General features: G+C 38.4%; 1 protein-coding gene across 2 annotated transcripts in view; it reads left to right on the top strand.

Annotated features, from left to right (window-relative positions):
• efl1 (elongation factor like GTPase 1) overlaps window positions 1–25,944 on the top strand; it is a 157,357-nt gene that overhangs the window by 37,471 nt on the left and 93,942 nt on the right. For both annotated transcript variants that reach the window (XM_084722363.1, XM_084722372.1), the window contains exons 13-15: window positions 5,663–5,802; window positions 7,853–8,016; window positions 9,445–9,580. In XM_084722363.1, coding sequence (XP_084578489.1) covers window positions 5,663–5,802; window positions 7,853–8,016; window positions 9,445–9,580 — 440 coding nt within the window. The remainder of the gene's footprint in view (window positions 1–5,662; window positions 5,803–7,852; window positions 8,017–9,444; window positions 9,581–25,944) is intronic.

Raw genomic sequence — 25,944 nt, 5'->3', positions numbered from 1 at the left:
TTGAGTTGGAAAGTTTCATGACAGCTTTTGTGCTTTGAGAGAGATCTGTGTGTGCGCCTTTATCAGTTAATGTTTCTCTCTCTGTAATGCTTACTGAGCAGCTAATTGTTGAACTGTGGGAAAAGTCTTGATTTTTCAGTGTTCTGTATGAGGAAGTTGCTTATATGAAGCTAGATTTTTTTTTTTATTAGGACTACTTTTTGTTGCAACTAATGATCATTTTCATTGTCGATAAATCTGTTGTTTATTTTCTCAATTAAACAGTTAGTTTTTTAAATGTTAGAAGATGTTGAAAAATGTTGATCAGTTTCCCACAGCCCAAAATGATGACCTCAAATGTCTTCTTTTGTCCACAAATAAAAAAATATTCAGTTTATTTTCACCAAGGAGAAAATAAAACAGAATATTCACATTTAGGAAGTTGAAATAGAGCATTTGACTCAAACTGATTTAGTTGGAGGTTGAATTATTATTATTATTATTATTATTATTATTATTATTATTATTATTATTATTATTATTGTTGTTGTTGTTGTTGTTGTTGTTGTTGTTGTTGTTGTTGTTGTTGTTGTTATTATTGTTATTATTGTTATTATTCATTCTTGGAGTATGAAAAATGCACTCAGACAGGGAGTTGATGTTTTTAAGAACTGCAGGTAAACAACAAAATCTTAATTCTCAGTATTCAACTTAAGGAAATGTGAGGAATAAATGTAGTTTTAAAAAAATCAGTAGTGGGTAACATCTTTATATTGCTGAAAGAAGAAAGTGACAGAAGTTGCACAGAGGCTTTTTGAATTAAACTTTGAGCATGTCTGGATGTTATGCAGAATATTAACACCATGTTCTCCAGAACATTTAACAGTATGATGTTTATCATCATCATCAGACCTGCAGGACAGTGCAATGTTCACATATTGGTGAAGGCTATTTTCATACATTTAACCTTAAACTTAGAGTTTCTCAGCATGCAGCACATATGCAAACGTCAGAGAGAGCATCATCTCAGTCACTGCTCAGTCCCGTTTTCATTCACTGGCTCCAGAATGGAAAACATCTTCAATCAAAATCCTTCAGCGGTAAAAAGCGATGAAGTGTGTTCTGCAGACAGCTTTAATATCAATATATTGTTTAATTTTCCAGCACACTTTTTCCTCCCTTTTCACAACATTAAAAGGTCTGTTTGTGGTTGTGATCATCCGGCTCCAGTGTTTGGAAGCCATTACCTCATAACCGCAGCAGGCGAGGCCAGAAACCGAGTCCTGGCATTCCCATTATTACCAATGAGCGACTGATTTGACCTCTGGAGGAAAAAAGCAGTGACTTAGCTGCGGTCTGATGGGAAGCATGAAGCCTCGTATGCACCACGTGTTTATTTAGATGTTCGAGCAGCTCTCGACTCAAATGAATAAATTGATAACCTGCACTTAAACATCTGCCTGCTTTTGGTTTGTTTGTCTTTCTGGTTTTGGAGGAAATCGTGTGAGAGGAGCGAGCTTTATGGAGCAAGCTGACTCCTGCAGTTTGAAGCTGTAAGTCAGTATGAAGCTATTTGTTCTTAAGGCCAGGCCATCATCCAGTGGGGTTTGCTCTTTTGTGGTTTCCTGTTAGAATCCCGAGTTCAGGCTGTGGCCCCATTTATATCCAATTTATGCAAAAAAAAGAGGTGCAATCAGTCTCTGTGAGTCGGCAGGGCCGCTGCTGTTGTCAGGGGCAAATTATGGGCTGTTTTAAGTGGTTTGTCATCATGGAGTTGAACTCTGTGTCGGCTGCCGTCACTCAGGCCCATTGTGAGCAGCTGTGTTGCTATAGTCAGTGTGGTCTTTTTGAAGAGGGTATACACACGCACACATATGCTAACACTCCAACCACACTGGCCGTGCACACACAGACCGCGCCGCATACACAAAAACACCCAGGTCATGTAGCACAGCTAATGTGCAGATCATTGTGCTCTTTTTTTTTTTTTTTTTTTTTTTTTTTACAGTTCACCCCTGAGGTATCTATCTGGGCGAATCTAAAGTTTTCCGCTTTGAGGATGGTTACTGAACAGAGTCCATGTTTTTGAAATGGTTTGTGGTGAGAGAGGCAGGCTGAATGTTTCAGGTGTTGACAGAATCCCACACTCCAGTTGTCCAACACTGAGACACTGGTGCAGTGCATGTCAGACATGCTCATATATGGTCCCATAGCAGCTCGGTCATAAAGTCAAATTTAGAATTCTAGTTGGCCACCTTTTTTTAATTTAACAGATGATTGTCATCACAGTTTGTTTAACGAATGACTAATTATTCCAGTTGGCAGAGGGTGCTAATGATTGGTGCAAAAATAAACTAACCTGACACACCAGATGTTATTTTTTTACACAAAACCATCTGGGAAGTCGTCCTTAGAAACTGTTTGGAAAAGGGCAGGCACTTAAAAAAAACACTTGGCAGGTGATTAGTTGATCCGTCTGTTTAAGCTGGGCTAACTTCAACTAATCAGGTCAAACTCTTGTCAAAGGAGAAGAGCGAAAACATCTTTTCCATGGATAGAAGCCTTCAGTGTGGTTCTTACTCTCCAGTTCCGATGTAACTGATGCTATCACAGTATCTACGCTGACCTCTCCAGGAGCCGCCATTGTTTAAAACCATGCTTGCAGCTGAAACCTGGCATGATGCATTCTCATGTGATTTCATGAAACCAGCTGCCTCACAAGGTGAAAAATAAAGGAGAGGAAGAAGAAATAAAACATTTATTTGGATTAGCCTTCATCAAAGTGAGTTGAACATAGTCAGACTGTTTGAATTACCCAACTTAACCTCTTCCACTCCTCCCTTCCCTACCATAGAACCATTTTTGTCATTTTTAGGGGGAGAGCAGTGCAGCTCAGCTCTGTGTCAAGTTTTTCTAGTCATAAAACTGTAATAAGCTTTGTATTTTCTTTAGTCAACTATTTTTTTTAAATCTCTTTTTATTGATGTTTTTGAAGAAAGGCAAGCAGAAAACGAACACAGCTCACACAGACATTAACATTAGACACTCAGCTCAGGGTCTGTGGAGTTGCTAAAAATATTATATTGTTGTTTTACAGAGCAGCTGTTGAATCCATTATTTGTTATGGCAATATGACATGGGTTGGTAACCTGACTCTCAAACTCAGAACTCCAAAACCTGATCAGGAGGGTGAGAAAAATAATTGGAATGTTGCCCCAATCCTCTCTCCAGGAAATATTTGAGGAGACAGTGAGGAAGCAGGGCCTTAAAATCACTACTGACCCAAACCACATCCTTTAGAAGGAGTACGAGCTGATGTCTTCAGCTGATGTCTGCAGGTTACCAAAGTGTGAGCTGAACAGGTATACATTTTTATTAGTCCCACTATCAAGCAATATTTTGGTGTAGGGCACTTGTGCAATAATTGAGATGTAGGCGATTTGCTAGAAAATAACCACGTGTAGAGCATTTGTGCAATATTTTTTGTATAGGGCTCTTGTGCAACTGCATGGATTCAGGATATTGTGTAATACTTTTGGGTGTGTGCTTTGTTTGTCTGTATGGATCTGGGGGTGATACTGTATGTCAGTTGTAGTTTGTACATTTGTGTGGTTGTGTCACCTGCTTTCTCTTGTATATTCAAGACAAATTTCCTCTAATGGAGACAATAAAGGCTTATCTTATCGTATCGCATCTCTTAAATGTAGTCACACCTGCCTGCATGTTCCCCACCTCATACACCCACAGCCCCAGCCCTCACCCCACCACCCACACCCAAACTAAACATACATGCATAAAGATTTGAAAAGTAATTCAGATACTAGAAATACATTCCATGAATTCCACACATAGAATAACCAGAATTATTTAAAGGAGTTGCTCGTGTGTCTACACTAATGACTGCATAACAAAGACATGCACCTTTACAGACTGTACATTCAGTGGTCCACAATAACAGCGCACATATATATTATAATATCTAAAAAATACATGACTATTTATTTAGGCCTTTAAGATGTTTATCAAGTGACATGTTTTTAACAGTCTGGTCAAGGTTATTATCCAGTCATGTCATAAAAGATGGGAAAAGAGACCTGATTTGGTCTTATGTACTCACACAGTCTATATGACTCTTCCAGTTTTGCTATTTTGGCAAGTGCATTATACTAGTCTTTAATAGAAGGTGTCCTTCCATCTGCAGTACAGTAATTTTTTAGCAACTGAAAATCCAATAGCCAACCACTTGTTATAAGGTTGATTTATAAATCTAGAGAAGATACCCAGTAAACAAACTGCAGGTTCTGGACCTATTTTTCTTCTTGTTATATTATGAACTCTTTGACAAACCTCAACCCAGAAGCTTTTAATTTCAGCATAATTTCTTTAGTCAACTGTTATAAGGTTGAAGGTTTACAGTGTGTGAGGGCTTAGAATATTTTGATGGAAGTGTATGATTTCTATTCCCATGATGTTCTGTTATGTTTTTCATTTTTCTACAGCACTTTTTGGGTTGACACCATTTATAATGCAGATATTTTGCAAACTTTAATCTTTTTTTGACCACTGGAGAATAAAAAATAGTCAGAGTCCCCCCAAAATACCTTAGTAAGACTCCAAGACCTTTAGAAACAGCATAGAAAAATCCATGCGGTGATTTGTGATGAAAAACTTTTGACATTTGGAAATTTCTGAAAGAACTTTTGTCATTTTTGCCTCTTGGATGGAGAGCACATCCTCTCAATGCTCCAGGTCTCTAGTTTGTGGTTATGAAGTTTCATGAGGCTGTGATTATCCTCGAGGTCACTTTATAGGTCATTTCATACAGAGAGGTCAAGTTTCAAAACCAGGTCTCACCTGGTCTCAGTACTATGGTTACTATGGAGACTGACATCATCACACATGAATACAACGGGGCTCACTGAATCTACAAGAGTCCGACCGAATTCATGCAATTCCAGCATTCACTAATCAGGAATATTTAAATAGAATAATTGCTCCAAACTTCATGGGATTAGCATAAAGTGGGCATGTCTGTAAAGAGGAGACTCTTAGTTACCATAGAAACCATTTTCATCCAGACATCTTAAGGCAAGATCTCAAGGGACCCCTTTGAAAATGACCATGAGTGTCCATGCAGAGTTGACGAGATTACATAAACCAAATCTCTGAGATCACAAAGATGGTTATAAACTGATTTTGTTAACATTTACCAACCTAAATACAGAATGAGCAGCATTTTTCCAGAGGGTTAGTGGGTAGATTGTGTTCATGCTTTTATCTGAGCTATCTATATGAACCTGCTTCTGAGCAGTTCTGCTCTGCTGTGTGCTTTAAAGTGAGGCAGCTTTGTGATCCTGGAAAGTTTGGATTGAACACAAAGTCCTGACACTGAGGGCTGCAGTCAGATAGTCAGTGTCATCAGTCCTGTGTCTGATAAGGCTTCAAACTTATGGATCTATGGCTCAGACTGGACCTGCTATATTTGCCTCACTCACATCTTCTCACTGGTACCTGGACTGACACATGTTAATAAGCCAAACCTCTTGACTTCATGTTTTTCAGCTCTTTGTATGGGTTCAGATGACAGCCTTATCGTCACACTGTCTCTGACCTCTTGGAGACAGCTGGTATCTGGAGTTCTGATGGGATTCTCAACTATGCTTCTGTGTGTGTGTGTGTTCAGGCCGTTGACTCAGGAGGAGATCGCTCAGCGCAGGGAGCTGGCCAGACAGCGACACGCTGACAGGATGGCAGCTGATCAGACATCAGCAGAGAGCCAGAAAGACCAGACACAGGAAGGCCAACCTGCAGGACTGAGCTCAGGTGAGCTCAACTCTCACTTTTCATCTCTGTCTACTTCTTCAAACGCACAACAGTTTGACAAAAGACCAATATTTTGGAAGGACTTTGCCAATAGATGACAGTTGGTGGTGTTTTTGAGCACCATTAACCCATTAATGTTCACAGTGGAATTATTAAATGCACTAGTGTCTTTGTAAAAAACAAAATGAGTAATTTCATGTGACATAGTATAATACAGACATGGCTGCAGCTCCAAAACTACAAATGATTATATCAAATATTTGATATACTGGATTCGAAAGAACTTCAGTTTCAGTTATATGTGCTTTAATCCAGTGTAAATGTGATATTTAGAACATAAAATGATGTTAGATTTTCTTTGTTCTATGCATTTTTAAAAGAAAATGAACTTTGTCTACCAATAATTACATAAATCAAAAATCAAAAATTTTGTTTGTATAGCCACATGTCCTAATAGTTTCCACAGAATATTTTGTGTTTCTACCTCTGATGTGAAAATATGTATGTATATGCTAAATTTAGTCATTAGTCATTAATGGGTTAAATTTGACAGGGAATTGTGGAGATAGGATGGAGGTATTTGAAGTATTAAAAGGATAAATGATTAAGTAAATGTGCAGCAGTTAGTCTGTGGTATATTTAAACTCTGTCAGAACCAATCAATAGGATCATGCATTAGCAGGCCATTATAATATATATATATATAAATAAGTGATTACATGGATTTAAAGAATAAGACGGTTGTTTGAATGCTGCTAAAACTTGAAATGTTTCTAATTGGCTTTATGATGATTGCATAAAATGTTACATTATAATGAACAAAAGGCCATGAAGAACAAGAAGAGCTATTGAATGGTAAGAGTTATTATAGGTTTGTCATCTCTTCATGAACCTACAACAAATGACTTACTTATTAATAAGCAACATGAATGATCAGCCTTGATGGACAGGGGGTTCACAGAGTTCATGGTAAGCTGCAACATGTCTTGCTGCCAGTCCACATCAGCAGTCTTCCCTCTCTCCCAGTAAGGCCTGAAATCTTTCAGAGTCACTTAGGTGGAGAAAATTGAGGTATATTTTTATTATTTTTGTAAACTATCGCTCTCTTATACTTTTGTATTGCTTCCACTGAGTCAGGAAGCGTAGTTGTGTGTCTGTTGTACTGGTCGCAGTAGAAACACAACCTCTCCTCTGTGGGCAGCAGGTCTGTCTGTGTCAGCTGATCTCCACTGCCAGGTCCTGTTCACTCAGTCTGTATTTAGTCAGTGTTTTTCTTAGTTTTTTGTTGGACACTGTGGTCAAGTAGGTTGCCACAGTGTATTCTCTATTTAGGGTGAGATGTTTCCATTTTGTTTTGCGATAATTTAGTTGGGTCTGTTTTTTGAGTGTATGTGCCCTGAGGCTGATGCGGTCGTGGTATAATGATCTGAGAGGTTGACGGTTCACCTTGCTTCAGGACTAGTTGGCAGAGTGGACGTCTTTGTGGGTTCAACTCCTGGCTTTGTAAGAAAATGAGAGTTGGTCACTTGTTTTAATATGATTCCAGAGGTTTTGGATATTGAATAGTAGAGGATATTGACCATATTCAGCTCAACATGCAGAGTTCACAGCTCTTCTCTGGACCTGGAGGATACTTTTGCAGAACTCTGCATGCAGGATTTCAATGGGATGTTTGTCTCGTTTGTCCCACACCTCGCTGGCATGTAATGCAATCAGTTTGATAGATTTAAATATTTTGAACCATGTTTTTATCATTAATTCAGTGTGTATTGATGTCTTGATGGCACAGAAAGCCCATTTTGCTTTATTGTTTAGTTCATTCACAGCCATATTTTTAGTTTTAAATATGTGTCATGATTTGTTTCCAACTGTAAAATTGTCATATTTCTCTGTATTCTAGACCTTTTCTGAAAAGATAGTACTTTGGTTTTGGGTTGGTCGACTGTTAAGGGCCCTGGTTTAACAGCATCACTCCAGTTCTGATAAGTGTTGCTGTAATCCTTCTTTTGCTGGGGATCTAATTCAACTAACATTCATCTCTGTCTGACAGCTAAGATGGAGAGTCTCACACTGAAGGACTCGAAGCCAGAGGAGGAAGAGGAGCAGAAGGAGACCTTCATAGCGTTTGCACGTGTCTACAGCGGAGTGGTCAAGAAAGGACAGAGGGTTTTTGTACTGGGGCCAAAGTATGACCCTGCCCAGGGCCTGAGCATGGTAAACCCTCAGTTATCAGTCTGCCTTTACACCACCTGCTCCACACTTCTCTTTTTCTCTGTATATCACACAAATCAGTTGAAAATGTGCACACTTCACTGTCACTGAAATATTAAATTAGATGAACCAGTGTTTGCTAGAAAGTAAAATAGAACTGCCCCAGCCCCAAAATATGTAATGTTTAACAGAATTTGGCAGGTTCTCCATGAATTATTTTGGTTTGTTTCACACCTATAGTTCGGTTCAGTTACCCAGACAAGAAATAAATGATCTATTGTTGCCTTTTAGTCATGGTTGTAGTTCTGACTCAAACCGAAAAACAACAAACCAACAGCTGTAAAGATGATGTCGTACAAGCTGACAGGGACTGTAACTGACAGAGCTGCATTCACCAACAGGGGAAATCAAAGTGTGGTAACTGACAGCAAGTTCTACAACACTCCTACTGAACCTTGTCTGTTTATTTACCTTCTCTGGTGTCACAAAGAGCTCACAAAGGAATATCTGGTTATGAACAGCAGGGAACAATTAGTCAGTCAAAAGAAAATTGATAATTGAATGACTTTCACACATTTTTCAAGTAAAGATGCCAAACTTTTGCTGGTTCCAGCTTCTAAAACACTTAATTTGTCAGGGTGAATGATATGTCTTTGGGTTTTGGCAAAAAAGCAAGTTGTGATGGATCATGTAATCAGTAAAGTTAGTGTTTGTTACAGCTTGGGCTGAACGATTTTTAAAACATATCTAATTGCGATTATTTTGACTGATATTGCAATCGTGATATAGTGATCATTTTTACATCATTATTCTTATTTTGATTGAAAAACATGTTAAAGTGTGTGATTATGGTGTGATTTGTTTTGGAGGAATCTGTACCAAATGAAGATGTTTTTAAGATAATTGATTTTAAGATGATTTTAAAGTCTGTATAATCTTTCTTTCACGAAATTCATTAATTTAAAGGTTTTTTGACACATTTTGCCTTCAACAAATATTACAGCTCATGTGATTTGAAAATTGCAGAAAGCCATATTGCAACCTCAATAGAATTTAGATTAATTGTGCATTGTTCGAACAATGATGAATGGGTAGGAACAAGATGAAAAGAGGCAACTTGAGTTTGACTTGATTATTTGTGTAATATTTTACATCACAGCAACTGCATTTTGGATTTTTTTGGAGGACAGCATGGCCTTGAAATACAGACACTGCAGATCAATGAAGCTACTCTTTCATTACAGAAATGGCATGAGACAAATCATTAAATTTACTGTTTCCATTTGACTTTGCTCTTTACATCTCAGCTAAATGAGAAATGGAGTGTTAATGTAGCTGTCCAGTTATAGTGATCCCCAAAAAACCTCACCATTTCAAGTGCTGTTTGGATTTGTGATCCACTTTGCTCATTCCTTCTCTCATGTGTCTCAGCTGCCAGAGGGCTGCAGTGCTTCAGACTGCGTGCCTGAGGTTCCTCATCTGTCCTGCTGTTCCATGGAGAACCTGTACCTGCTGATGGGCAGAGAGCTGGAGGAGCTGGAGGAGGTGCCAGCAGGAAATGTCCTGGGTAAATACATCTGTTTCTTCTTCGCTTAGCACATTACTGTGGCTGTTTCCTGTCATAGTGGACAGTTTGTCATCTCACCTGGGTGGAGATTTTAGAATCAGGTGAGTTGTCAGAACATCTGATTGGAGCCTTGTAACTTCAGCAAAGTCTGATAAACAGGTCTGTGATCTTTGACATGATTTACTCTGACTGATGTACATCATGTGGTATATAGTTATCAAGTTGGACGAACAGTTTTTGAGTTTCAGGGAAGTTCTTGGGTTTTCTCACAGATATTGTTAGTTGAGTAGCAGTTGGCAGTACAAAAGATGTTTAAAATATTTGGTTCTTTGAGCACATCAAATCACCAAGCTTAACATTTTTTTTGTGTGTGCTGCTTTTTAAACCCCTGATCAAACATTCAGCTTTTAAAATCAGTTCACTATTAGATCCTGGGTAAATTATGGATAAATTAGGCAAATATAGTGTTGTTTTGTTGAGCTTTTCCTTCATGCTTTTCTATCATGAGATTGCTCTCATGTTTTTCCAGTATGGGTGTGTGGATCATGACTGCATATGCAGATTATAGTGTTGCAGGTTGTAGGATATATAGAAGCACATGAACATCCACAAGTCTGCTCTTGTTCACAGTCCATAGGACTGGTCTAAACAAATATTTTGACTCAAAATGTTGTGCAAAACTCTGATTGTTGTTGTTGGCCAACAATGAGCACTACACTGAATAAATGAAAAAGTTGATGAATCCAAGGCAACAGACTGCAATAGATTTTTGAATTTTGAGCCAAACTCAGATTCTTAAGTTTTGAAAAAGTTTTAGCAACTACTGATCTTTTGTTGAGATAATTTACTTTTCTTCTTTAGCTAAATTTAAAGCTTTGAATTTTAGAAACTCAGAACTTTGTAATTTTTTTCAGGCACTAAAAAAGACAAATCAGGTCTGCAGCTCACTGTGACCATTTTTTTTTTTCCTCAAAGATTCAAGTTAATCAAAGAAGAGAAGTAAATTGTCTCAAGTAAAGATTATAGCTCAGCAAAACCTTTTAAAGTTTATTTCAAAACTCAAAAATCTATAGCAGTGTGTTACCTTGAAAATTTAAGTTATCTCAGCTAGGTTTTTTTTACAGCGTACACTAGATCTACTTGAACCACTGGACAAACCAGAGAGATTCAGAGGTCAGAGGTTATAGTGGAAAAGGCAATAAATCAAGACTAGACCCCTGTGGCAATAGTATTGTCAAAGCCAACTGTAGATCAGTTCAGATCACAAATATATCAGTATTGCCAAAAATATGTTTGAGGCAATTTTAAGTGAATTTTCATATAATTCACTCTTTTCAATTATACTAGAGCTTAAAGTTCTGTATAATTAGGGGCGTGGCTGCTTTGAGTGACAGGTGGGTACCGTCACAGGTGGCTAGCTGCTAGGTAGCAGCTTCATTCTGTCTCAGCTCCACCCACGCTCCACTTCTTTGCCTATTTTCGGATTAGCCAGGAGTTTGTTGGAATCATGGGGAGAGCCAGAGCCACCACACTGAGCTTCACAGTGACTCTTCAGAAACCTATGGGATGTACAGAGACTGTGTCCATGTTTTTTACAGTCTGTGGTAGTTGTAGTGTATTCATGTACTCTTCTGATAGTCCCAGTTTCTGAGATGGGAATTCCAATTTAGGTGTATTCATGTGCTTTTTTGCCATAAAGTTGATGGATACTACTTAGAATAGAGAGTAAAGGGTGAAAGAGGGTAAAGTTTTGTTAACAGGGTTAGTACTAATAAATAACATTTCTCATTAATCCAGGTTGCTCTATGTCAGGGCTCTGCAAAAGAGCCACTTTTAGCCGAAAAAAAAGTCAAAGGCACTGAGCCATAGACGTAGGCTATGATGCACATTTTAGTTGACGTTCAGTTGCCATTGTAAAAAAAAAAAAAACTTGAGATGACTTAAAATTTAAAGGCAGTGTATTGCAATAGTTATTTTACTTTTGAAATAAACTTTGAAAAGTTTTGTCAACCTGTAATCTTTAGTTGAGATAATTTACTTTCTCTTTAGATAAACATGAATCTTTCAGTTTTAGTTTTCAAAAAGTGTTCACAGTATGCTGTGAACCTGATTTGTCATGATTTTGGTGCCTGAAAATTAAATGGCTTTAATTGAAAATCTAAAAATTTTAACCATCATGCACTTTCGCTTGAATGAATTTTCTCTATAAATGTTTAAACACATTTTTGGGAGTTTCTAAAACTCAAAGGTTTAAGTGTATCTCAAGAAGAGAAGTAAATTATCTCAACTAAAGGTCAGTAGTTGGTAAAACTTTTTCAAAACTAATCTATTGCAGTAGGTTGCCTTGAAATTTTGAGTTTTCTCAACATTTTCATAGACTACAACAATGATAAATGAAAATTAAAATGTTACAAAAAATAACCATTACTCATTTCCATATAAATTTTTACCAAAATGACCAAGAGCCTCTGTGGAGGGGCTGAAGGGTCGCATGCAGTTCCAGAGCTGCAGATTGCAGAGCCCCGCTCTATGTGCACAGCAACTAAGACTAAGATTACATCTTAGTACTTCATCACAAATTACATGTGACCAAGAAATTGATATGTTAACTGATAAAAACTTATCAACCAAATATTTAATCTCATCTGCTGCATTTCTGCATCTATGACATCAACAGACAACAACTTGGCCACTTTTCTGAGTTGTTGTTCCAACTTGAGGGGGTGTTCACATGAATTTCCTAAGTCTGGAAATTATTTTTCTGATTACCCCGACACCATATGAGTGCACTAATATACCAGGCTGGGAGGGTCTAACAAAAAGATGGTATTGGTTGCATCATGGGAAACGTAGCAGTCATTGTTGCAGTAACAGTGTTGGAACCTGACTCGTGATATCTTGACCTCTTCTGCTTTAGTTTGACCAACAGGTTCTGCTCCATGGTTTTATTTGTGGAAAGAATTTCTGATATTTTTTGGTGTATAAACTGTATCCCACGCTAATATCAGTACAGATTTATAATTCCATCACTATCCAACATGTGTTTCTACTCTGCATACCTCACTTTGAAAAGTTGTGACCTAAATTTTCCTCCTAGATTCCCACATCATCACTTTAAAGCCTGCTGTCTATCCTCCAAGTTTCTGTGAGAGCTCACGCTTCTTCTCCGACATCTTCCTCCCTCGATTCAGCTGAACAAATATGTGTTCAGGCTAAATGATTGTACACATGTTCACAGACTTTCTCTGACAATCACACACACACCGTAGACAGCTCAGCTGGCTGGCTTTATCTTTCCCTGCCTGTGCTTTTCTTTATTCCTCACAAACATCTCCATGAATGACCTCTTTCACTAGTCTACACGTTTAGACACACATTACAGCTAATTAAGCCTCCCCGCAGGCTGCAGCCTCAGTAGTTAACAACTCTGTGAAGATGAATTTTCTCTGATATGCATATAGTCTTTATGATTCATCTTCTAGCCCCGGCACTGTTAAATGTAGTCAGGCATGCTGAGCTAAATTCCACAGTTGAACTTTCTCCGTTTACATTTTTCACATTGACATTTTTGTTAACTCTTCATCTGAAGGCTGACATAGAACTGTAATAACTAACTGACTGGATTTAAGCTTTACGGCTGATTTTTGTTTGTAGGTCTCATTTGGATGATGACCCAAATTCTGCAAAAACAACGGCAACAAAACAATTTAGTCTCTGACCTTTAGTGGAATTTCTCCATGCAGATAGTTTGTAGGTAGTTTTAAGACATGTCTTCTTATGACAGTGTCATAACTAAGCATGCAGTGGATCACAGATCATATCATGCTAGATATACTACTACTATACTACTGTTACTACGACAACTACAGACCTGACCTCCCTGGAACCCTAAGGAAAATTCTGCAAAGGGGCCCTATGACCTGACCTGTGAGCTATGTACACTATTTGACAAGTGTGTATTAAAATTATCAAGAAGTTTTAGAATACATCAAATTTATAAATTACTAAAACGTAACACTGAGCTTTACCTCTGCTGGTAAATAGTTGGTTAATTAATTTTAAATTCAGTATTTGATCAATCAATCGATACTATCAATCAAGAGGCAAATACTGTACTTTTAAAAGCTGACAGTGATGCAACAAACATATGATGATCTTAAAGAATATGATGCATATAAAGTAGTTATAATGAGCTCGACCTGAAACACCTACAGCAGTAAACATTAATACAGAAATAATGTAAATCCAAGAACATCAGACATAATAACACTGACAGGGAACATTTTACTGCAACATGAATACTTTCACTTCAAGTATTTTTTGCTGATAATACTGTCATACTTTTGCTTCAGTAAAGTTTTGAAAGCAGAACTTTTACTTGTGGTGAAGTATTTTTACAGTGTGATAATAAAGAGACAGATATTCATTGTCTAGTTTTAAGATGATATGCACTTCAGAGGAGTCACGTCATGATGGACTGAGTTGTCCACAGAGGTTGCTGCTGGAAAGTGTCACAAGTTGCATTTCATGCACGCGTATATGAACATGTGGTGGCGCATGGTGCGGTTATCTTTTCTTAGATGTCGCCTGATGGCGCTCATCAAACATCATAAATGGTTGTATTTCACTCTCACTTCTGTCAGGCACAAAGTCAGAGAGCAGCCCTGGATACAGACAGACAGACCCCCTAACCCAACATCAGTCAGTCAGTCAGTCAGTCAGTCAGTCAGTCAGATCCATCACACACTGCAAACTATCACATCAACTTACTCTTTACTGATGATAACAAACTTGGAGAGGAGTTCACACAAGTTTACCTGATTACTGTTCATCCCATTCACTCTCATGATGTTATTTTCTCTTTAATTCTGTTTCATCCTCTGATCAGTTGTAAACACTGACACCAACCGTGACATGAGGGGGAGGAGGACTCGCGGGGCCCTACGCAACTTGCGTAGTGTGTGTGAAGGGCCAACCGGCTCTGATTACAAAAAATATTAATCTGTATCATAACATTCATCTATACCAGTGTTTCTGAAACTTTTTACACCATGTACCACCCCAGAAAAAGTACCACCTTACCCTGTTGTGTTCACTGGCCCTTCTTCAGTTTCATTTCATTTTCAGCATAGCTGCTTAAAATATTCTCTTCCTGATCCTGCACTCTTCTTGGTAATAGTTCCAGTGTAGCAGTGTTTCTGAAGCATTGATTTTCAGTCTCTTCATTTTACCTCTGTTTACTATTTTGCCATCACAGTTTAGCTCATATAACTAGTTTTTATCATGAATGATGTCTGCAGGTGTGATCATGACAACACAGCTGACTGACCCCGAAATGAAAATATGGGGAAGACAAAACTTATTTTAACTCACACTTCAATGATCCATTTTTCAAATCTACAATCTATACAGTAATTTTTAATTACGAAGGACCAGCATCTACATAGACCAATGAAGAGAGAGCGTATGCCGCGTTGTCTTGACGAGTGTTCCACCTTTTTTGTGTGGCCGCTCTGAGCGTTTTGAGTTGAAAATCTCTGAACTTTTCAGAAGGACGCTGGTGTCATTACTGGCTCTTTTTTGAAGGCAGCCAGTCATAGATTAGATGGGGACTCGTCACCCTGATAACCAAGAAAATGAAAGAGACTTTACCTGTCTGTGTGCACCAGAGAGCAGAGGCAGCATTTTTAAAAGTGTCTGTGTTCATCCTCCTGTACTTTCGTAGCTTTTGAGTCTCTGAGGTTTGTAGTTTACTGTCTCTCCTGTGTCGCCCTCAGGTATCTGCTTCATGGTGCTGTTTTCATGTTGGCTTTCAGCTGATAGGTGTCATATCAAGTTACTGCTGGTGAAAACATTTCCTGATTTTACTGCTTCATAATAAAAGCTTTGAGATAACAAAATAATGGCAGGACCTTTATTGTGAAGAATTTATAGGAAGTGGCATGTGATAATGCTGCGTTTTACAGCAAGTGGACAGCCGTGTTATACAATGGTGGTCACAGGAACTTTTAAGATATTGTTGTCATAGAAACACAATCCACGTGCAGTGTTTTTTTTTTGTTTTTTTTTTTGTTTGTTTGTTTTTTTAACGGCACAGATGCTTCTTCCCAGCGCACCACAGCACACTGCTGCTGTGGACACAGGACCTAATACTAAATGGTTTTATAATATACTATAATTGGCTGCATATACTAGATAATTATATATGCTATGAAGTACTAGTACTCTCTAGTCTAGTCTACACTCTCGCTCAATGTCCCGCCCACAGCACTATCTGATTGGTTAAATGTTACAAGTAATAACCAATCAACACTTAAGGCTGTGCTTGAAGTCATGGTTGGGTTTTTTACATGATGGAGGTCAAAGCAATGACTTTTAAATCAGTTGCTTCCTTTTTTATCTGATGCTACACAGTAATACACTTTACAGTGAAGCGCAGCACACATCTGTCTTGTCTTCTCATTGCAACGATTAATAATAAAAATTTAGGGAATTATTACCTTAAAAAGTAACAGCAGAAGTAATTTTAATATAGTAAATTTTGCACACACTAATTCACATTTTTTGTTGAAAATGAACTTTCATTATGAACTAAATATGATATATGTTCTTTGTTTTGGCTGCTTTAATTTTTTTTTTAAATTCCTAAACTTGCTCTGTACCAGAAAACAGCCTTGTCCCAGACAAGAATTCACAACTTCAAACAATTTCAAAATGTGTTAAAAGCCTTCAAAATATAAACCTAACAATACCTACCAATAACATAGGGATAAAAATGTGCTTTCATAGTCATCTTTCTTTTAAAATATTTTTTTATGAAAATTCTTTAAAGTTGTGTCCCAGATTTCCATCAGCTCTGTCAGATGTTTACAAAAACATAATTTAATCAGACATAAAAAGGGTTAGCTATACCCTAAGTACCACTGTCTGGCTTCCTGGTTTAAAAAAGGGGAGAATACTGCTCAAGCACAGCTTTCTATTTTTAGACAAATTCATTCAATATTATTGCTGTCAGATGTGTCTCAACCATAACATGTCAACTCTGTAGGAAGAAAACCCTAAACCAAAAATCAAAGAATCCCTCAATATATGGTTTTGAGTGAATGAGTGAACTTTATACAATATAATATTGGTGTCAGCCACAAACTTTCTACTTTGTGTGTGATTGCAGCAGCTCTGAAAAAGTGCTTGTTCAGTCTCATACAGGTTTAGTCTATAGCATCCATGTGTTTGTGTATGCTTGTATAGTGTATGTATAAAGTGGCATGTGGTGCTTGTTAGTCTGCAGTATTGATGTGACCTCATGTTAATGTTGGTGGGCACTTTGCTCAGAGTGCTGTGAACACTGAATGAACGTCTGACTGTCATATCCTCCAGTGAGCCTGTCATGAATTATGAAGGAGACGTGCATTAGGATATTGACGCGCAGTCATCAGCCGGTGAGGACGTGGGACAGAATGCACAGTAGGAACAAGTTATCAATAAGACGAGCCGCCCTTGAGTGATCCCTCTGCTCCTTATTTAGTTCGGACTGTCAGCTCACAGATGGACTGTAAATGGATTCTGGGAGTGGCTCGCTCAGTCCAGAGCCTGGAGCTCAGGCACAGAGATGGACTTAGATCTAACATGCTCAGACTTCTTGACTCTTTTAAGTACCACTAATTTGCTAAGTAATGCTGTGGCTTTAATGATCCTGTATTTGATTATGGTGGAGATGGGAAGTACCAATGTGTCAATTACCTCTTGTGTATTTGAGCCCCCAAGGTAGAAAACATGATTCCCCTCAGTAAAGGTTTGTTTTGCTGCTCATAAGCATCAGAACTTCTGAATGGTACATGTTTTTTTTGTTTTTTTTTACAGCTGTTAATGTGACAGATTTACAGCTGTTCCTTGCTCAAACTCAAACTACAGGCCTGTAAACAGAGTCTGAAATAAACGTTTTAGCTCAGTCTGGTACATGAGATCACGAGAAATAAAATTCCTCCCTCCTTCTCATCTCAAACTGTCCCTACAACCTACAGCCTGTCGGTCAGTCACCAAGGCAACATTGTTGTTTAAGTTGTGGAGGAAACACACATGACATCCATCCTGGTATCATGTTGTTGTCACTGCCACCACTGGTCTTCATACTGTAATATCCCCCCATTGATAGTCTGCAATTCAAAAACATTGGTTTCATACTAAGGTTTCAGACATTCTAATAAAACTCAAACTGTTGTGGCGTACTAAATATGTTGCTATGGAGTTTCAGGCACAGCCAGTTGCTGAGGGTTTGCTAACGCTAGTAAAAGCTAAGCCAACCAGGACTGTTATCACAGTAAACAGCCAAGTTACTGTATCTCTAACAACAACTTAACCAGTTGTAAGTTTTGTTGTCCACTAAGGGTTAAGTTGTACTGTTTAGACACTGGCTGCAGGCATGCTAACGTTAGCTGCAGGTGTGCTAACATTAGCTGCAGCTGCTGTGTGGGGGGGATTTAACTTTCTCTGTTTTATGAAAACAGTGCATTCTTTAGCCTTTAGTTCCACTGTGTTCTGAGTTTGTTTGATGTGTTGCCCTCGCCAGCTTTGCGTTTCATGTTGCATAAACCCCAGTGAGTGTTGTCTGCGTTGAATTTTGAAAAGTAACTACACTTGTGACCGCTTTTGGTTCTTTCTGACTCACTCACTCCGCTCTGTGACTGAGGAAGCTGCTGCTGCTGCTCACTCTAACACTGCTCTTTCTCTTTTTCTCTAAACTCTGTGATACTCTCTGCCAAATTTCGATACCTGGGAGTCCATCTGGGTGACAGATTGATTTAAAGTTAACTGGCACTTGATGAGATTTGGTTGGTACCATTCAAAGGTATCCAACCCTACCCACCAAGGTTTGGGTGGCTTCTGAAATTGGCACGTCAAATGAAAAATGTACCTGCATTTGGTACTCGTCTGTGTTCATTAGGGAGGCAGAGGTCATGTGTTGGTTCGTGGGGCTTATATCATGTTGGGGGACCAGCACATCACCAAACCATGTTTTAGGTCTGGCCAAAAAATCCTCAACACAGAAATCATGAACAACAGTTTAGTGGTTTAACTCCACATTCAGTACTACATAGTTCTCAGCCTTCTCACATGTTTTCAGCAACTGCTTTCTAACATGCATAGTTAGTGATTAGTTTAGAAGAAAAGCTCCCTTTTTCCTTGCCACAGACTTTTATAGAACCTCTTCTTCCAGCTGCTCCCATTAGAGGCTGATCATCTGTTCTCTGACAGACCAGGCCTCACCCAACCTGGCATGGATCCACATGTCTGATTTGGCATAGGCTTTCTATGCCAGATGCCCTTCCTGACACAACCCTCCCCATTTATCCATGCTTGGGACCGGCAATTAGGAATGCATCCCCAGTGGCTGTGGAGCAATATTGGCTTAATATATCCAAATGGAAAATAACCACAGTTCATGTATGTAGCACAAACTTGAGTCCCCTCTCACACGGCATCAGAACCAGAATCAGAAATACTTTATTGATCCCTAGGGGGAAATTGTTATTTGGCATCTTTGTAATTTGAAGAGCCTGACCTCAGTATTTCTACCACCTCCACAAATTCTGATTCTGTTCAGTGAATACAGCTGCAGTTGTGGGCCGGTGGGTGTTCACTGCAGACTGATTCAGTTTAAAAGCCCCTCAGGGAGGAGTTTTCTTTATTCTTTTTAACCGTGCTGGTTTGTAATGATGAAGTTAAACAGTGATCTCAGTGCATTCCAAAAAGAAGCCTGATGACTAAGCAGAAAGTCGAGCTAGTGGCAGGCAGCGTGCAAACAATTTCTGCACATCCAAGAAAACACACTTGGTCTGTGTGTGTGTGTGTGTGTGTGTGTGTCTGGGCCATGTGGGAGCCATCATTCCTGTCCTGTTAGTGGACTGCTGGCAGGGAGGAAGTCGGAGCACCAGAGTGTAAACCCCACCAGGCTTGGCCTTGATTAGACCCCCATTATTATCTGACGGCTGGAGCAAGTAATTGGAGAGGGAAAGAACTACACACAACTTTCTCACACAAATATACACACAAAGCAGCATTTGATGTCGGAAACATCATTTTCTAGTTAAACACATGATGGCACACTGCACAGGCTACAGAACAAAGTGCCATCTTTGTCTGTGTATGTGTGTGCAGCCTCAGTCTTTTATTAGGGAGGTTTTTCAGCTCCAGGTGAGTGCCAGGTGTCAGTGAGCCTCAAAACTGGTTGGTCGGTTGGTTTGGGTGAGCTGTAATAATGAATTTTCATTGGTCATTTCATTCAACAAGGATGATGTTCTTTTAAAGCTCAGTGACAGCATTAATTGGCTCTAATCTCTTGTCTGAAGCTTCAAACTGTTTGATAAAAAGAAAAATGTTACTATATGCTTAAGCTCCACAAGGGATCTTTGGGATAGTGACATGGATTGCTGTCTGTCACTGTGTCATTCTTGATACTACCACCAGATGGCACCAGAGGACTAGACATAGGGGTTTTCTTATTTACTTCTTATGGATTAATGGAGGAAATGACTTTGTGGGTTTGTCTTTATGAGCGACTCCTTTAACATTACACAGAGAATAATTACCAGACATTGGTGCTTAGCTTTTTAATGTCTTTAAGCTCATTGTTGGCCTGCAACCTTGTTTCAGCATCAGCTCGCAGAAGTTTTCGGAAAAAAAACAAAACAAAAAAAAAACAACTGATGAGGCTACTTTTCACTATCTGCCCAACACCAAGCAGCAGGCAGACAAAGTAAGACAGTAGCTGGTGAACATAGTGGAGCATTTAGCAGCTAAAGGTGGAGACCAAAACAGAGCTAAAAGGAGAGTGAATAATTGTACTTGCAGTCAATACCAAACTAGATGGAAGAGTGTAGTCTTCCACCAAGGTCAGTAGTCCACTCATCTGTGATCTGCAAGCACAAACTTCACAGTCAATATTTATTGCATGTTCTTGTGAAGTGTAATGTTTGAACATTTTTTCTTAATGACTCTGAGTTTATTGCAGACAGTTCCCACTCGGATGTGAGTTGCGTGATATGTTTGTTAACTTTTCCATAGTCACACCATAGATTGAGGGAAAAAAAAGTGTTACAGTGATGTTACAATTTTTCTATTTCTCCCATGTCACTGTTGGCCAGTATAAAACCTCACAAATGAAAAACACTCCCCCTGTTTTTGGGAGGAGAGTTTCAGCAACCCATGTTTTGTTTTGTTTTGTGTCTTTATGTCCAGATGAATCAGCATTTGTGAGAGTATTCAGCTACTGTGTTGTGACGAATTTCCAAGTAAAACAGGTTTGACAGGCAGGACATAACATAGGGAGGGATTTGATTTGAATGTTCAAAGTGGACCTGTCACAACACACCCATGCTGTGACTAGCTAGCTAGGTAATGAATCTTAGCTCTGTGCTGCTAAAAGTTAAAGATTGATTGATGATCACTTATCACAGATATTTTGTTTCAGTTTTGTACAGGGTGAGGAAGTGGAGATGTGTTGTACATCTTTAACTCGTGTCATTGTATTAAACAAATAAGCAAAATAGGCACACAATATTACCAAGGCTGTGATCCAAGAGCGTTAAAAAGGGATTTTTCATTTCATCTTAAATTTAAAGCTTTGGAAGATCAAATTAAGTCATACACATACAGGCATAATCCTGGAGCAGTTTAAAAACTCAAAAACTATTGTTTTCAAGGTCTGAAATGAGGTTGGATTTTGCAGAAATGGCTTGAAATTGTAATTGCATTACTTTAAATAGTTAGAGATCAAGTCGGATGTTGTCCCAGCCAGGTTGTATTGGATGCCAGTAGCCCTGCAACTAATTATTATTTTCATTTGGATTAATGTGTAACCATTTTCTTGATTAATCCATTAGTTAGCTAGAATCACTTTGAGAGAATTTGATCATTTTTTCTTTAAAAAGTGACTTGCAATGAATAATTAATAATCACAATACTTGGCCATTAATGAAATAGTTAACAGCTAATCGACTGATTGATTAATCGTCACAGCTCTATATGCCCAGTCCACTTAAAGACAGGTTTTGAAAATAAAACTTTGTGTTTTCCTGTAATTTGTCACCCCTTTGTAGAGTGCTTTCATAAAACATCATTTGGGTTGTTTAGAGCTCAAAAACATCTAATTTAATGTATTGGAAGTCTGAAATAATCTGTTTGAGTATGTGTGTATGAATATGTAACTTACCACAGCTGTAAGGTGCTTGAAAATCCTTGAAAAGTACTTAAATTTCCATTTGTACACATGCAGAAATAATATCAAAACATATCATAGTAATCATCTGAATAAGCTGGACAGCTGCAGTGTTTGTCACTGCTCTTATTTTCCATGACTGAGTCATTACCACAGTGACCCTGCTCACTCACAACTCCAAGGATCTCTCTCTTTTTCTTCCTCCATCGCTCTCTCTCTCGTGTTCACATTAACAGCTCCAGCAGCAGACAGGCTAAAAGACTTCTCTCTCTCTAAAAAACAGCTTAACTGCATCACATCGTAGTCCTCACACTGAGATGCCTCCAGCTCACATTTCCATGTTGATCTTTCATAAACGGTGACAGCGTGGTGTCGTCTTTCAGATGATCACTGGGTTTGTCAGGTCTCTTCACAGTGAAGTGACGTAGGACAATTACCTCCTCAGATCTCTTCAGGTTCATCAACCCCAAAAACAGATGTAAGTCTGTGTACTTTCTCTGTAGTCTTATTATAGAATACAAAGATTTCATTCTGATATATTTTATTCAGTTATTCATGTCAAACAGCAGTTATTTAAATCTTTTTTCTTTTAGAGATGATCAGTGTGGACAGTGCGTTAGTTTTAGGCACGGTCTCGGCCTCTTTGTTCCAATTAAGGGAAATCCTTCTACAGTACGCAGTGTTTTAGACAATAGTGTTCTTTAGTGTTCGATTTGGCACCTGATTTTAATTTAGCTGGTTACAGGTGATGGTCTCATCTTGGGAGGTTAGTAGGTTTTCATTTCTATCCTCTGGCTGTTTGAACAGAGCTGTTCGCTCTCTGTTGTTATCGCTCACTTGGCACTTTGCAGGTACCTGTTCTCTCCACTGCAAAGCAGTGTCATTATTCACAGGCTGTATTCGTTCCCCTGTTTCCTAAAATACTGTTCACTCTGTGAGTTTAACTTGAGGCAAGCAGCTGCTGGATAACATTACTGAAAACTGCTCCTTGACTGAGCATCTAGAGCAGAGGTGCCCCAGCATTTTCTCTTTGAGGGCCAAAACTGAACCTAATGGTGGGCTGTAGGCCAGAAACAAACACCTATTGTATTATTGTATTGTTAAGATGCAAAATGATACTAGGATCCCAAATTCCCTTAAATTCTGTGTGAAAGAAGAAGGACATTTTTCTTCTTAACAAATTATACATGTAGGAATATAGTTGCTGAACATAGTGTGTAGTGTAGTGCTGAACCATTTCTATGTTCAGGATTTTTTGGGCAGACCTGCAGCATGTCTCAGTGACATGCCAGAGCCATGGTCCCCTAACGCTAAAAAAGTCCCACAAACCAACAACCAAATGACACACCTCTCCCTCCCCTCACCCTCCCTAGCAGTCAGTTATAAGTGTACCTTCAGTGACTCTCTCAGCAGTTCACTTCAGCTCACTTCAGTTTCAACAACCTGGCACAGAAGAAAAAAAAATACCATACCATCCATGCTGGCTCAAACATGTCTGGAAATGTTCAATTAAGATGAGCGTCCATGTTTCAGGTTGTTTTCAAGTTGTAGTTTGACACTGAGACAGTGGAGTGGACACACCCCAACTTTTTCAGAGCAAATAAAATGATTGATTTGCTGATTCTGAGACCTAATTTTTATATATTTATTAATAATGCACATTTCTGTGGCGTGACAAACTCAGAACACACATTCATTGTTGTTTTACACAATCTTTGAGAAGATATCATTCTGCCTGTTGTGCTGAAACTGAAAAATAAATCATAATCCAGGATCCTACATATTTGAAGAGCAACAGCATTTTTACTTTTTTGAAATATCTGGCAGGCCAAACTGAACTTTGGCCTGCAAACCCCACTTTGCACAGCCCTGATCTAAAGAAAGATTTAATTAGCTGACAGCTGACATTAATCTTCCACTCATTTCTATCAGTGCCCAAATTGCTGAATACGCCCACATACTGTGAACATCTCTGAGGATCTGTGAGCTATTTAGGGTGTTATTGTTAACCCTAGACTGCAGAGGCTCACAGAGGAACTCATACATGGACCTGCCAAATTTTAATGACGCGTCATGTGGAACTGCACGTCTAGCAAGCTGATTGGTTCATCCTACTTCCTGACAGTTGCCGGGGTTGAGATGAAAACCATTTGTATGGATGTTCAAAGGTTTGAAAGAAACAGTCATGCAAATGTCTTCAGGGCTTAACAATAAGGATTGCCCACTTAACCAGGGCAAGTAAAAAGCCATGTCAGGCAAGTAAATCTGGTAACTCACTTGCCTCACTGGGAAAGCGGTTAAAAATATATATATATATATATATATTGAACTATTTTCATAATCAGTTAATCATTAAAGTAATTTGTTATGCAAAATGGTTGGCAGAAAATGCTGTTTTCAGCCTCTCAAATTTGAAGATTTCAAGCTTTCCTGTGTTTTTGTGTTTGTAAAGCAACGATAAATGTGTGTTCTGTTTGTCACTCCACAGAAACATGTGGTAGTAACCACCCAGACAAACTGAATGATTAAAAAAATCACTATGTAAAATCCAGTCTCAAAATCATGAAAATGCATATCCGCTCTGCTGTCTCAGTGTCAAGCACCACTACGAGCTGAAAACCACCTGAGACATGGACACTCCGTCTGTTTGAGCCACCAGAGCCAGAGGACGGTGACAGGATGGTATTTTTTTTTCTTGTGTGTGTCAGGTTGTTAGAACTGAAGTGAGCTGAAGTGAACTGCTGGGCTGATTTGGACTGAGAGAGTCGCTGAAGATAATGAACGTTCAGAAACTCGAATGGGGATTTTTTTTCCTATTTTCTGACATTTTATAAATTAAACATAACAATTAACTTTAGTCTTTGTTGCTTTTTAATTACCTTTAATAAATAAAACATTTTGTAAAGGGGCCAGTAAATATTGATTTTGGGGCAAGTAGATTTCTGACCCATTTGTGAGCAGGCAAGTGAAAAAAAACATTAGCATTCAACATGTTCTTGTTCACTTGCATTCAGACCAGAGAGCATGTTCCAACAAGAGCTGCAAAGACGAATCAATTAATCAATTATTGAATTAATCAATCAATTATTGAATTAATCACCAAGTATTCTGATAATCAATTATTTGGTTTGAGTAATTTTCAAAAGAAAAAAGTCCAAATTCTCTGATTTCAGCTTCTTAAATGTGAATATTTTTGGATTCCTTTTAGGGCTGCAACTATCTGTTTTCATAGTCGATTAATCAGTTGATTATTTTCTCATTTATCGAATAATAGTTGTTTACCTGCAAAATGCCAGAAAATGGTGAGTAATTTCCATTAATGTTTCCCAAAACCTGAGATGACGTCCTCAAATGTCTTGTTTTGTCCACAACCCATAAATATTCAGTTTACTGTCAGAGAGGAGTAAAGAAACCAGAAAATATTCACATTTAATCACGCTGAAATCAGAGAATTTTTACATTTTTTCTTAAAAAAATACTCAAACCAATTAATTGATTATCAAAATTGTCAATTGATTTTGTAATGGGTTAATACTCGATTATTCGATCGTTGCTGCTTTAATATCTTGAATATCTTTGGGTTGTGGGAAAAATAAGACACTTGAGGATTGACATTTTTCAACATTTCTAAATCAAACAACTTTTAATGGATTGATTGACAAAATAAAGCTCCAGCCTTTAAAAGAAAAAAAAAAACATTTTTCCTACTATAGTGTGGAGGAGTCCACATACTGAATACATATAGTGTATTTATAGACAGTTTGTGTTAAGCTGCACTATAGAGGGCAGTAGAGCAGTAAGGTCCACTTGTAGACCAGTGTTTTAACTCTTGAAGTATCTGAAGTGTTTCAATAAACTAACAAATCTCTGACAGTTTAGTGTGATATTTCTCCATAAAAGGCAGAATCAGCCGAGCTGTGGAAACTCTCAGACTACCATAACAAAAGTCCTTTGTTTAATTCACTTCAGTGTTTTCGATTAGTATGGTACACTCAGCCAGCATTGGGATTTATCTGTGATTGCAGCTGAGGGAGAGTACACAAGCAGCTCGGCGCTGTTTGATGGTGAGCTTAGTAAGGCCAGCAGTTTGTCACAGGGGTTAAAGACGTGGGCAACATCAAACTCTCATCATCAGGGGCCTAATGTGAAG

Source organism: Lutjanus erythropterus, chromosome 1, assembly GCF_056507025.1.
Source record: "Lutjanus erythropterus isolate fLutEry1 chromosome 1, fLutEry1.hap2, whole genome shotgun sequence".
Lineage (NCBI taxonomy): Eukaryota > Metazoa > Chordata > Actinopteri > Lutjaniformes > Lutjanidae > Lutjanus > Lutjanus erythropterus.
The sequence above is the reverse complement of the archived record's forward strand: the minus strand, read 5'-3'. Positions and strand labels throughout refer to the sequence as shown.